The 13,868-nt window shown below is 47.4% G+C and overlaps 4 protein-coding genes across 4 annotated transcripts; 2 read left to right on the top strand and 2 right to left on the bottom strand.

Annotated features, from left to right (window-relative positions):
* Positions 1-314: 314 nt before the first annotated feature.
* On the bottom strand, positions 315-1,827 carry ATNIH1004_010553 (uncharacterized protein; the record flags this gene model as incomplete). The annotated part of the gene is made up of 2 exons (XM_033575122.1): positions 315-1,442; positions 1,543-1,827. 2 exons carry the CDS (start codon positions 1,825-1,827, stop codon positions 315-317), a joined length of 1,413 nt encoding a protein of 470 aa, XP_033423140.1.
* Positions 1,828-4,040: 2,213 nt separating this feature from the next.
* Positions 4,041-6,072, top strand: ATNIH1004_010552 (sodium:neurotransmitter symporter family protein; the record flags this gene model as incomplete). The annotated part of the gene is made up of 2 exons (XM_033575121.1): positions 4,041-5,618; positions 5,677-6,072. The coding sequence occupies 2 exons, from the start codon at positions 4,041-4,043 to the stop codon at positions 6,070-6,072; spliced, it is 1,974 nt and encodes a 657-aa protein (XP_033423139.1).
* A 3,284-nt stretch (positions 6,073-9,356) lies between these two features.
* Positions 9,357-10,902, bottom strand: ARG8 (acetylornithine transaminase; the record flags this gene model as incomplete). Its single annotated transcript, XM_033575120.1, has 3 exons — positions 9,357-10,424; positions 10,489-10,728; positions 10,780-10,902. The coding sequence occupies 3 exons, from the start codon at positions 10,900-10,902 to the stop codon at positions 9,357-9,359; spliced, it is 1,431 nt and encodes a 476-aa protein (XP_033423138.1).
* A 1,294-nt stretch (positions 10,903-12,196) lies between these two features.
* ATNIH1004_010550 (SDR family oxidoreductase) lies at positions 12,197-13,470 on the top strand (the record flags this gene model as incomplete). The annotated part of the gene is made up of 5 exons (XM_033575119.1): positions 12,197-12,570; positions 12,651-12,814; positions 12,877-13,076; positions 13,144-13,294; positions 13,346-13,470. 5 exons carry the CDS (start codon positions 12,197-12,199, stop codon positions 13,468-13,470), a joined length of 1,014 nt encoding a protein of 337 aa, XP_033423137.1.
* Positions 13,471-13,868: the final 398 nt, after the last annotated feature.

Genomic DNA, 13,868 nt, shown 5'->3' with positions numbered 1-13,868 from the left:
GATGAAGAGGATGTGGTGAGGGAGGCATGGCTACCATGGAAGGGCTGGTAATTTAGATTGATTTACAAATATTAGATTGCCTAAAAGACGGCAGAAAATGCGGCTTAAATCAGGCCCCCTCAAAAAAAAAAAAAAAAAAAAAAAAAAAAGCTGTCACACTCCACATAGTGCTTGATATCGAATACCACCAAGGCCATAGAGACCAAACACAAGTACTAAGGGACAGTTTAGCGAGATGTAGTATTGGAAAGGGCAGCTTGAGGCTTCTGATTAACCTTCCCTGATGTAGATTTTATAATTTCAAGACTGTGTTGTTATAGTCTTTTTCTATCCCGTTTCAACGGAGAGAATTCCCTAAACCCACTGGAAGCAAGACCGCGGATAGTGCTACCAGAATCAATCCTACGACCTGGCTTTCTCACATCATGTAGCTCATCGTCTTCGTCCTCTCCATCAAATAAACTCTTTTCACGCTGAGCGCCTAATTTACGCTTTTTCGATTTCCACTGCCCCTGGGTGAGTAAATTATTGACTACAGCACCAGCTGCTTTGGTTCGATCCTCTTGAGCCGTCTTGCTAAACAGTTTATGGTTGCCTTTTCGGCTGATACCGGCGGTGGGCGTGCTCGGTTCGAAAGGTTGTTTTACCATGGGCTGGGGACCGAGTTTCTCGGGTGCAATCTGATCTTCAGGTTGAGAATCCATGTTGTTATTAACCAAACCGGTATTAAAAGAGGAACCATCTGTTCCCTCATCAGCTTGCCCCGTATAAAGCTCATCCGTACCATCGGAACTAATTGGCGATTCTTGGGGTCCATTTGTACGGTTAAGAAAGGGCGTGATTGAAAAGGACGATTTATCTCCGGGTAATGCGGATGCTTTCTTTTTCTTGTCTCGACTATTGAATGCCCCAGGTGTGGCGATTGTAAGCTCAGGGTTGAAATGTGAGGCTGCTTGCTGAGCAAAGTTCATTCGTGACTGAGTGGTATGATTACCAGAATCCTTTGCATTCGAGCTGTGACGCGGCCACTGGTTGCCATTCAAAGTTGCTTTGGGGCGGCCTTTTGCTGAGGCTTGATTCCTGCCTAGAACCCCCTTCTCCTCCAGCACAGGCTCCTGTGCTGCCCGTTCAGGGCCCTGTTGGTGGATATTAAGCTTCCGGTGACTTTGCGTCCGCTCCTCTTCTGCACGTCTCTTGCGTTCTTCCTCGAGCAGTGAATTAAGTGCTCCAATCTCTTTGCCCTGCTGCGATTCTCGAGCAAGCGTACGTTTGTGCGCACTTTTTTCACTCTCCAATTCCAGCTCGAGCGAATGGAATTGCCGCTCAAGAGATTTTTTCTCCAGAAAGAAGGCTTGAGAAGAAGAGTTTTGGGCTTTGAGATTTTCCATCTCTGACTGCATACTCCTCAGCTCTTTCGAAAGGCGAACATTATCCGCAGCTAGCTTTTGCGTCAACAGAGGCGTTACTCAGTGAGGAAAGTTCATACTGGCAGCCTATTAATTAAAACAACTGTCCTAAGTCTCAGAATCAAGGATTGCATACCTGAAGGCTCTTTATTTCATTAGATAAACCACGCGATGTAGCTCGCAGATTATCAATCTCATCACAAGCTATACCGAAGTCGCGACGGGCCTCAGATTCACCGTTTAAAGCTTTAGCCAAGTCCAAGTTGACCTGATCCAGCTGCCATCGCAGGTTTTCATTCTCGAACTGCACCAATAGGTACTCCACACGTTTTAAGCGGGTGTCCTCGGCGTTTAGAATCTGTGCTGTTTTCGCAAGAGTGTTCTGGTGTTCTTTTTCAAAGTGCGCTGTTCTAAGTGCCATTTGGCACTGAGGAATTAAGTTAGGCATCCGTTTCGATTCTACATTCCCAATCACCACACTGGACTGGAATCGCATACTTACATCTTCTACAGTACATTCTGGGTCCTGGGTTAAGCGGTTCATGGCAAGGACAATATGCTGTGAACATAATTAGGACAAGCGGTGTTCGTGCTGCGATTTGTCTGACCCAACCCAACACAGAAACGCGTCCTCGGGACGAGGACGCGTTCTGAAAGCGGAGCGGAAGAATCTAATCCCCGGTGATAGGGTGAATTTTTAACAGGATTCCAATGCCGCTTTGAATTTTCTATCACGAGTCCCGCCGCTTTTACTCCCCACTAGTACCAAATATGTTTTTTAGTGCGGTTTTTCAACTATTGATATGATTGGTCTAAAATGACCACTTACTTTATTCGAAATTAAACTTGGCAAAGTCAACTACTCCGTAACTTATCCACTATCCACTATCTCTCGCATGCCAACTATAGATATCACCTCTGCAATCTTACCATCTCCACCCTCTGTTGAGCTTTCAAAGCATCCAGATACGCAGTCCAGCCTAAAAAAGCCAGATAACAAGCTATCTACTGCTGTCAAAGCTGAAGAGCCATTCAAAAAGCCGAAGTTGGTACGCATAAATAGAGCTCAGCAACTTATTGCTCTGATTCTTTGGCTGCATTGTCCGAATCAAACGCGACGGACTCGGACTCGGACGTAGAACAACCTTCTACGTCTATGCTACATCATTCATACGTTTAACAAAAGCGATTCATTTAATAAAGTTAAGGATATGTGGAGTCTTGTCTTATTATATGGGTAAAGAGTAGAGTTCACCGTGTGAAACTACAACGTGGAAATTGAACGGTTCCATACTAGTATATATAAGTCTGCTCTGATTTGACGGTGACTGCCCACTCAGATTACTTGTGGTTTGCAACGTCAGTAGCTCCACAGCGGATTGACCTTCGCCATCATGTGATGACGGTTTACTCCGGAGTATTCCAAGTGCTGTTCATCTGTCACAAGAACTAGACTTGTGCATCCCTCCCCTACCTCTAATATCTAATATCTCGAACGGAAAACATTTCTCGAACATAGGAGCTGTAGTGATTAGCTTAGCCTCCTTTAAAATGGATGGGACCCTCCCTAATTGAATGGTATACTCTAGGTGAAAACCGTCATTATAGTCCCGGTAAATTCCACGTTCGTTCTGGAGTCTATTTAGTCCTTTTTTTTTTTTTTTTGGCATGAGGCGTCATACGGACCTTGGCACGATTTCATGGCAGTCGCTAAGCCTCGAACGAAGTCGCTAATTCGCTAGGGCTCATACATGCTCCAATAAGAACGGAGGCCAAGAAGGAGGGATTTCTGGTCACAGCCCAGAGCGCCAAGACAGAACCTCCTTCGTTCCTTTGGTCTAACTCTCCTGCGCTAGTGGTGCCGCTGGGCAGTTTCGTATAAGTCGCCGCGCTCCAATGAGATAAGAGGCCAAGATTCCTAGACTTGGGGAAACACCAGCCAAAGGCTAATGACCGGTCCGGGTTGCGATCATATATTCCGGACCGGTCGCAGAGAACAATCCTGTAACATTTTCTTGGGGCCTGCAAGGAATGGTAGCTTCTACAGATGTCAGAGGTTCTTAGTAGTAGTAATATAGTTCAAGCAGATACGGAATAACCCATGTGGAGACATTTACCCCAGAGTGTATAGCATTCCGCGGGGGAAACCCCACAGTGGAGGATGGCCACCATTGGACGTAGGAGTACTCTGTCCAAGAACTCGGCAGGTTGCGAGAGAGCCACACATGGCTCTATACCGGGGACCATAGTGCAACCTTGTACGTAATACCAGAGGCTAATTGTTCATGCTAACCCTGTGCATATCTCAGAGACAACCCCGGACTCTGGTGGCTGAGCCATAGGCAATTAGAATGCCATAACAACTTAGCTGACCTCACTTTAGGAAAGTTTAGAGAGACCAACCACTTATACACATGCACAGGAACTACTTATATATATGTCCTTCTGCCCTATTTCCACCTGTTTCTCTTTCAACCCACATCTCCAACCCTAATGGCCTGAATCTTAAACGAAAGTATCTGATTATCACTATCTCCTCCCATCAGGTACAGCGTACCGATACCATAGAACTAAAAGTCTTCCTTACCATCCAGCCTCTTGCCTACACCTACAGTCGCCCAGTGGTTGGCCGTTATGGATAAGCTCAAAAATATTTTCAATTTCCTTGCCCCAAAGGCCGAGAAGGAAGATGGACGCGATGTATGGCCGTCACGAATGGCATTTGTTCTCGCTGCTATGGGCGGTGCAGTCGGCCTAGGGAATATCCTGCGCTACCCTTCTGTCGTCTTCCCAAACAATGGCCTCCAGTGGTTCATTCCGTACCTGATCGCCCTCATCTTTCTCGCTGTTCCGCTCCTTGTCCTTGAAATCTGCCTCGGCCAAGCTGCACGGGGCGGAGGAGTGGTTGCCTTCCACCACGTCAACAAGCGAGCCAAGGGAGTCGGCCTGGGCACTATTGTGACGGGTTATATGGTGTCCACATACTACGTGCCCATCCTCAGCTGGGCCATGATCTACTTTCGCAACTCTTTCACCAGTCCGCTGCCTTGGACCGGCCGAGGGGAGGAATTTTATTTGAACGACGTGATTGCCAATGTGGATCCGATTCCAGGCAACTACAGTGCCAACGGCAAGACCGTGACGAACTACACGCAATACCCAGGGACCGGAATCATTGGTGAGACTGCTGGTTGGTGTGCCTTTGTCTGGTTCATCGTTTTTCTGTGCATGTTCCGGGGCGTGGGTCTTACTGGTCGGGTGGTTTATATTACCATGGGCCTTCCTATTATTATTATTATTATCCTCCTGGGCCGCTCAGTGTCGCTCGAAAACGCGGTGGATGGTGTGAAAATGTACATGGGCCACTGGGACAGCTCCAAACTGGCCAGTGGTACCATTTGGCAGGCAGCAGCAGGTCAAATCTTCTTCTCCACTGGGGCTGGCTTTGGTTATTTCACCACGTTTGCGTCATACAACACCAAGTTCTCCAATGCCGTCCAGGACGCCGTCATCGTTGCTGTGAGCAACTCCCTCTTCGAGGTCATTGCCGCATTCGCAGTCTTTGGTATCATCGGTTACCTGGGCCTCAAGCCGGGAGACGTGGAACTAAGCACGTTCACTGTCGGGTTCCTGACGTATCCATCGGCCATTACTGAAATGCCGGGGGCCAACTTCTGGTCTATACTCTTCTTCCTTACCCTACTCCTCGTTGGAATTAGTTCTTCATTTGCCCTCGTGGAGTCGCTGGTCACACTCATTGCCGACACCGACTGGGGAAAAAAGGTTCCTCGCACTGTCATCTGCAGTGCCATCATCACGGTGTCGTTCCTGTTGTCACTTATGTACTGCTCCAGATTCGGTCTCTACTTACTGGACGCGGTTGACACATGGCTGAACAATCTCTCCCTTCTATTTATCGTGTGGAGCGAATGCATTGCCACGACCACCCTATACCGCTACCCGGATATCCTCAGCCAGGTCGGGCTGCCCTCCTATCTTGTCTATAATGCTGGCTATTTTGGCGGCACGATCTTCGGCCTTGCTGTCGCTCATTCAGTGAGCCCGGAGGCTGGTGCAGGGGTTGGTTTTGGTCTGTACGTGGCGGGTGTCGTCATCTCCACGTTGGTTGCAAAGACGCCCGACTCTGCCGCGCCGCGCTTTTGGGGCAAGAATATCTGGATGAACCGTTTCTGGTGGTTGGCCTTCTACTCCGTATGCTGTCTCCTTTCCTTTCCTTGATTTAAGAGCTAACACATGTACCCTCCCACAGGGCAACCAATTGATGCGTGACCTCAATGTTGTCATTGCCACCGGGAAGAACTGGAGTATTCCCATCTATTGGGGCCCCGTTGTCCGATATATCTCGGCTCCCATCCTCGCCATCATTGTATCCTTCTCTTACCCAGCGTTCTACAAGAAGCGGGATGACCCGCTCCATATCTTCGCGTTTTCCATTGCACACATCATCATGGTCATTGCCATCGTGGGCCTGGTCCTTCCGCGGTTTTTCAACCCCATCCTGCCGGCTGCAACACGCAATGCACCAGAGCCGATATCCGCACCCAATGTGACACTCGCGCCAGTGACAGGCGATATCAGCGTGGAGAGCCAGACGGAGCATACGTTTGTGGGGGAGAAGGAGAAGGAAGCGGGTGCGGTTTGCTAACAGCATGTTTTGAACGCAATATATCTATCCTATACCAACAACTTCCACACTGCTTGGTCATTCTATAGGTTTTGTGCTAATGCATTCTCTGTAATAGACGGTTTTATTTTATATATACATGACAAGCCTTATACCTACGCTTCGCCCACTAGGCTTGACAAGGCAGAAAACAACAATAAATATATAATATAGAATGCTATATTTATATCCTGCTCCGGACGTATGGCTCTTCGCGGAGTAAAGGCAAAAAATATAGCTTAAAGCACGTCCTAAAGCGTGTCTCTAAAGCACATAGTATAGCATGGTAAAGCATGTAAAGCATGGTAAAGCACCTATAAAGCAAGGCACAGAATGTGGCGCTACAATATTGGAACGACACATTAGAGTTGCATATTCGACCTGCAAAATTCGCTCCAAACCCAACCCAAACCCGCAGTTGCAGATTCGGATTGGTCAATACGCAACAGTTTTGGATAGTCCGCATGGGTTGGGTAGGCGGTTTAATCCAGTCCGCAAATCTTTTAAGCCCTTGTATCCCGCAAGTTCGGGCTGCAATTCTCATTGTAATATTAAATGGCTATCCTATATGGAGCTGAACCCATCTCATCTATATGTAAAATCCGTCATATTGATGCCAAGGATTTCAAGAGTGCTGATCATTGGCCTGCAGGCCGATGATCGTTAGTATGTAACGGTCGGGCTGCAGATACTGAGCGGGCCAACAGACTATTATTTTCTGCCTCAGGCATCAATGAGAACTTGTCAAATAAGTTGGTGGTAATAGTGACGTAAACAAGGTCATAAAAGAGGGGTAAAACAAACTCCCCTACACCTAACAGAAGAAGCAACCTAATAATCCATAATAATAATCACAAGAATGATCATATGTTGATCAATACAATCAAGAAACCATCTAAAACAATCATTTTAAGCACCTTTTCAAGAATAGTGTCTACTTCCCTATTCGGTATTAGTCTAATATCGAATAGAACTTTAGTGGGAGTCACGTGATTTATTTGACATTGAATAGGCTAATCCAAATTAGGAAGAGTATGACAGAACCAGATGGCGGTGTGGAATCAACAAGCGCGTCACGAAAGCACGAAAGGTTCCGCTGTGCAATAGGTTCTACACCCCAACTACAGTCTGTGTGCATACACAGTGCCCCTGAAACCTCGATCGAAGTGCTTGAGGGGTCAATGAAGTGAGGCTATGGAGGAACCCACGCATAGCGCGGCCCGACCAACTGCCCCATCGGCGCCTCCAACGACACCCCCAGCGACGCCTCCGCACGGATATTCAGCTCGACTTGATCGCGATGATCGAATACGTATATTGACTCTTCGAGATGCTGGTTTTACCTATCAAAGAATTGTCGAAGCGTTGCCTAATGTTACACATAGACAAGTCCAATATACGTGTCAGGCTCAAGTCTATACACCTCGAAAAGCTCGCGGCAAGCCGCCTAAGCTGTCCGATAGTGATGTAAACGGTGTTCTTGCGTTTATCTCGTCGTCGGAAGAGAATCGCCGTATGCCGTATGGGAAGGTTATTAAAAAGCTCAATCTTAATGTCTCTAATGACGCTTTATCGCGTGCCTTGCGCAAACGAGGCTATCAACGTTCTTCGAAAGCCCCCTCTTCCAAATCAAGGAAAACACCTACGTCCTGCCCGGGTCTTCCAACACGTGAATCGGACAATGGAGCAGTTAAAAGCAATACTGCAGTTGAAATAAACCCCGTGGATGAGCATGACTTGGATAAGACTCCGGACGAATCTACGTGACGTACAAGGCCATCGAGGAGCTTGATGAGACTTGCCTTTGTACCCATCCAGCACTTCATCAAGGCTGAATATTTTAGGAACTCTTTTATAGTTCTACTGAAGAATCTTATTTCTTATGAAGGAAGACAAGGGGTTTTATAAATGCCGAGCAATATTGCACTAAATTATGCATTTACTGCATACGCTTGCAGCTTGCAGCTTGACCGTATTTGCCTATTTAAACGCGAAATTAAAACAGATCTCCCTTTTAATGCGGGATGGACCTCATGGCTACCGAATCAAAGATACAGCTCAAGATTTGGGGGAACGTGGAATGCTACTTGTGCATTGCCTTCCACTCACTCGATATAAGCCCATAGAGTCTATATGAGAGGATACAGAATTGGATTTGAGATTATTATCCCACAGATGAAGACGGATAAGATGGTGCAGGAGGCCTGGGAGGGACTTCCAAGCTCAGTATTTCATAGTTGTGTGATCCATGCAGGCCCCCTGTCAATAATTTGGAAGGCCAGCATACTATACATTAATAGAAATTAAGCTTCTTATGTATTACGAGCATTTAATTGGCTTAGTTTTCACCGTCCTATATGACCTCACTGGGCTATACGGAATGGAAGCAGCACTACACTAGGTTGGGCCCCGAATTCGCAGCTTTGGACCGACGTCACAGCATGTGCCTGCCGTTTGTATTAGGGCTCGACGTACCACAGTCAAGGAGATTCAATATTTTAGGGTAGGATATATAAAGAGGAAAACAAACTGATGGGAGAAGCACACTACAGTCCATACTTTTATTGTCCATCCCCTCCAATAAACTATCAATGTCAATTATTCTGGGCAACATTGACACTGAACTTGATCTTTTTTATATATCAAGGAAGTCGTTTGTACTGGAATAGAAGATTGCAAGTTTTTCATACGTACTAGTCTATTTCCCCAACGTCTGTCACTACTGCTACTATTTTAGATTGTGCTGCTTGCGATTATTCATAGAAGGTATTTATTTCTATACCCAGAGCTAGTACCTACGTCTACTCTTTAGTACATAGAGCACTCCTTCCAACTTGGCCAAGAGGAACGACAACAATGATGCGAACAGGAGCCCTAATTGTAGGCTTTAGTATCCCTTGGACTGCGATCATGGTCATGATATTCTGCGCTATTAGACAAATGATGGAGGTTCTACCAACATATCTAATTCGGGATATGTCCACAAAGCAGTGTGTCTATATGAGGGGGCTGCGTAATCGGAATTTGTCCGGCTTATGGCATGGCTGAAGGCCAGGATGGCCCGGAACAGAAGCTTAATAAACCAGCGAGGAGAGTGTTGCCTATATGGAACATTGTACAGCATTATGACCATTAAGTTAAAAGGGCCCCGAACGCGTAATCTGGTATATGAAGAAATATAGATACGAAATAAGTATACTATCGATTATACAACTAGATTAATTGAACTATTTGTTTGTCTAACCTTGGCCTGTCATATAATCACTCTATACCTTGGCCACAACTGTGTCTAAGGCTTGATCCAGGATATTCAAGGCTGTTTTGATTTGATCCTCGCTAATAGTCAAAGGGGGAACAAATCTGATACATCCTTCGCCAGCTGTGATGACCAACAAGCCTCGTTCCCGTGCAGCAGTGATCAATTCCGATGCTTTGGCTGTGAAGTCAGGAGACAGCTGAAGGCCAAGAATCAAACCACGGCCGCGGACCTCCGCGATTACACTGTTATGCTTTTTCTGCAGCGCTTGCAGTCCGGAGACAAGCTGCGCCGATTTTGTTTCGACGCCATTTTGCAACTCTGACGATGCCAGTCGCTCCACAATGTGGTGCGCAACGCGGCAGGCCAGGGGATTGCCACCAAACGTGGTTCCATGATCTCCAGCTTTGATGTGCGGCGCCACCGTTTTTCCTGAGACAATTGTGGCACCAATGGGAATGCCATTTCCAAGTGCCTTTGCAGAAGTTAGGATATCTGGGTGCGCCGCTTCACCAGACGAAGGCGCCAACGATGGGTGTGCGTGAGCCCATAAAGTACCGGTACGAGAGAGACCACATTGGATTTCGTCGAAGACAAGGATAGCGCCCACTTCATCGCAGCGTTTTCGCAGGGCCGTGAAGAATTCTGGAGTGGCGGCATTTACACCACCCTCTCCTTGAATAGGCTCCACGATCACACCACATGTCTTCTCTGTGATAAGGCTTTGCAACTGCTCCACATTATTGTAGTCCCCATACTTGAATCCTGGCAGCATAGGGGAGAATGGGGCCTGGTACTTGGGGTTAGGCGTCGCAGAGAGAGCGCCCATTGTACGACCGTGGAAAGAATTGTGGAAGGAGACAACTTCATGTTTTGCGCCCGATGGATCGAGGGAGTGGCCAACCTTGCGGGCGAATTTAATTGCCGCTTCATTGGCTTCGGTGCCGGAGTTGGAGATGAACACTTGAGACGCATCCCGCATGGCACCCGACTCGCGGGTGACTGAAACTAGGAGCTTGCTCAGAGCACCAGTCCAGGCATTGTGGTAGAGATTTGAGGCATGGATAAGGGTATCAGCCTATAGATATAGTCTGCATTAGAAGAATTCTCCCTCATTTAAGCCGGACGCAAGATATACACACCTGCTCGGCAATGATTTTCGAAACCTCGGGATCACAGTGACCGAGAGAGTTGACAGCAATTCCCGCTGTGAGATCCAGATACCGCCGATTCTCTATGTCCCACAGATAGCATCCTTGTCCCTTCACCATCATCGGAGCCGGTCGAACATAGGTAGGGACCATATAGGGAGTCCGTTCTTGGATAAGGGCGATTGTCGGTGAATCTACAGCAGGATCAGGATTAGGCAGAGATGCCCCCCGCTACCATAAGTTTAGTATTTTAAGATAAAATGTATATACCGCGGGGCATACCTTAGCTTGAGCCTTCACATCTTGAGAAACGGTTGCCGAGCTTGACGCAAATCGGAGCGGTGACTCAATCGCAAGTTTCCTTGCGAGTGGCAGTCGCCGCGATACAACACGGATCAGCGACATGCAGAGAAGTTGAGAAGGACTGGCTCCCGAGGAGAAATGGGAGAGGTGAGCAAAATCGAATTGGCCTGTTTTTCAGGGGTTACAGGCCAAAACAAAGGAGAGCGCGTGAAGAGGACAAGAGACCGTCTTCTCATCGGTCAAAAAAATACCGCGATATCGGAATCGCTTAACTAGTTAACTCGGCTGGCTGACGTAATCCGCCTTGGATAACTAGCTGAGCAAGGGATGCAAGTTTCACGACTGTACCCCATCGAAAGAGGCTCTCGTCATGCAAATTTATACTTTGTATTGACACCAACTTGAGGTCTATGTTGTGGTGTAACACTTGGCTTCTTGCCTAGTTGGTGGTTGGCGATTGAATTGTGTCAACATGGAATGCCACCTGCCACCCGATATGGAGGCTTGGCCCATGCTGTAGTTGCTGCGTGGAATTTCCTCCTATAAAATGCTCCTGGATGGTGTAAGACTATAGCACCAGCGGAAAGCATACAAAAAGGAATAGGAAGTCTTTTCCGTAATTATTTAACTAGGGAGTAGGATTAGTTAGGAAATTAATATGGCAAGCATAATGCATCAGTAATTCTCCTCAGCCTTAATAGTCTCCAAATATGTCGTGTTGTCTGTTGATGCCCGAGTGCGTCCAGTGCTTGCACGACACCCTCAATGTTATAATACCCACTTTCAATGTCAATAACATTCCACAGACGCGCATTTTGACATTGATATTCTCTATTTTAGCTAGACCCACAGATCCATCATATGTGTAATTCTGTTATTATAGATAGCCGTCAGATCTGAACTTTAGATAACCGGCAAACGACATAGGCCCTAATCTACAAGCATCTCCAGCCACCTACAAGGCATTGTTGGAGATGAGATCATATCCAAGTTGATTGAGCTTCGCAGGTATCGTAAAGATGGGGCTATGCATGATGCCCGGATCGATATAGGAAAAAGGAAAAAGTCAAAAGAAAAAAAATTGCCAAACCAGTATCAGGAGTATAAGCGAAGCGTGTCCCCACAACCTTTCATCACTGACGTGAGGAGGCTACTACCGGAGTTAGTCTGACCTTGCCATGGAACAATCGACAATCCCCAGATCAAACACTGTAAACGTCACTGGGGAGATGAGTAATCAATTAACGGGGCCGAGCTTGCCGAGGTTGAGCTCCAGGCCAAATTGTGGGGATCTCCAATTACTCCTGTTATTTATCTGCTATCTGTTATTCATTCATCTATCTGCCTTCTATCGTCCCTTTTCCAGCATCTTGTCTTTCCCTCAGTTTACGCTATCATGTCTCTCCCCAAGGTGGATTATCTAAGTGATACCTGGAAGGATGGCTTGTTTAGTATGTCCAGCGATTCCGAGCCCCCTTCTTCTCAGCCATTGGCTCTGACCCCTGCCATAGCAAATAAGGTGGTATTCTGTACCGGTGGAGCGGGTACGATTTGCAGTGCTCAGGTCCGCGCCCTGGTCCACCTAGGGGCCAACGCCTGTATCGTGGGGAGAAATGTCGAGAAGACCGAAGCAGCCGCCCGTGACATTGCCACGGCTCGTTCGGGGTCCAAAGTTATTGGCATCGGGGCCGTTGACGTTCGCCAGATCGAGAGCCTCCAGAATGCTGTGGATCGCTGCGTTCAGAAGCTCGGTGGTATTGATTTTGTCATGTACGCTGCGCTATGTGGTTACCCTTAAAAAGAACAAAACAAATTAAATTAAAAAAAGTGTGCTGATGACCTTTGTGCAGCGCTGGAGCGGCGGGCAATTTCCTCGCCTCAATCAACCAATTGTCGCCCAATGCCTTCAAGTCCGTCATGGATATTGATGTCCTAGGGTCTTACAACACGCTCAAGACAACCCTCCCGTATTTGGTTGAGTCTGCCAACAAGCACAAAGTGGATAAAGAATCTCGTCAGTCGTTGTCTCTTCATTTCAGCCCGGGAAACTAGGAAATACTAACCTTCGCCGACCAGTCAAACCGTCTCCCGCCGGAACTGGAGGTCGCATCATCTTTGTCAGTGCAACCCTCCATTATAGAACGATGCCCTTCCAGACGCATGTGTCGGTGGCTAAAGCCGGTGTCGATGCTTTGTCGCACAGCGTTGCGCTTGAGTTTGGCCCATTGGGAGTGACTTCCAACATCATTGCCCCGGGCCCTATTGCTTCAACAGAGGTAAGTCATCGGCGTTAATATTTATCTACATATTGAGTCGTTGCCTGGTCATACTAACGGCGACCAGGGCATGGAGCGTCTTCTTCCCTCGGACGCCCTTGAAAGCTACACCAGGTCCCAGCCACTTGGCCGGTTTGGATCCGTCCGTGATATTGCGGATGCTACTGTGTATCTCTTCGCAGACACGGGCAGTTATGTGTCCGGACAGACTCTTGTTGGTGAGCATCCTTATCCCCTTTCTTTGCGGGTCGCAGCTGACTTTGCTGTAGTGGATGGAGCATCCTGGCGCATGTCTGCACCAGGTGCAGCATATGGAAAGCTGGGGTACCCGGATTTCCTTCTTTCGGGAGAGGCCGTTCCCAATGTTACGGGACAGAAAAAGTCGAAGTTGTGAGTGGCTGGTTAGCGTTATTCGTTTCTCTCGATATCCTGTTCTTTGATGAACCCGTGGGCTATAGCTCGGGTCCTCCACTTTGTTCTTCTCTTCTCTTTTTCTTTTTCTTTGTGGGTGCGGATAGCGAGGGATAAAGATTATAGAGCAAAGACATTGTTTCTGGTGGTGGAATGCACCGGTGGCAACAAAGAATTCAAGTAAAATGGTAACCCTGATAAAGACAAACCAATAGATCTTACGAGTGCTGGGGAGATTGCCATCTCGTATTATCCTCATTTGACACTGTCAACAGACTTCTGAATGACTATTGTGTATTGCATGTCCCCATCAAAGCACCAACAAAGCTCATACGGTATAAATGGTGCCGACGTCCAACCCCATGCACTGGGGGTCCATTT

The sequence above is a fragment of the Aspergillus tanneri genome, assembly GCF_003426965.1.
Source record: "Aspergillus tanneri strain NIH1004 chromosome Unknown AapTan_5_pilon_pilon_pilon, whole genome shotgun sequence".
Lineage (NCBI taxonomy): Eukaryota > Fungi > Ascomycota > Eurotiomycetes > Eurotiales > Aspergillaceae > Aspergillus > Aspergillus tanneri.
The sequence above is the reverse complement of the archived record's forward strand: the minus strand, read 5'-3'. Positions and strand labels throughout refer to the sequence as shown.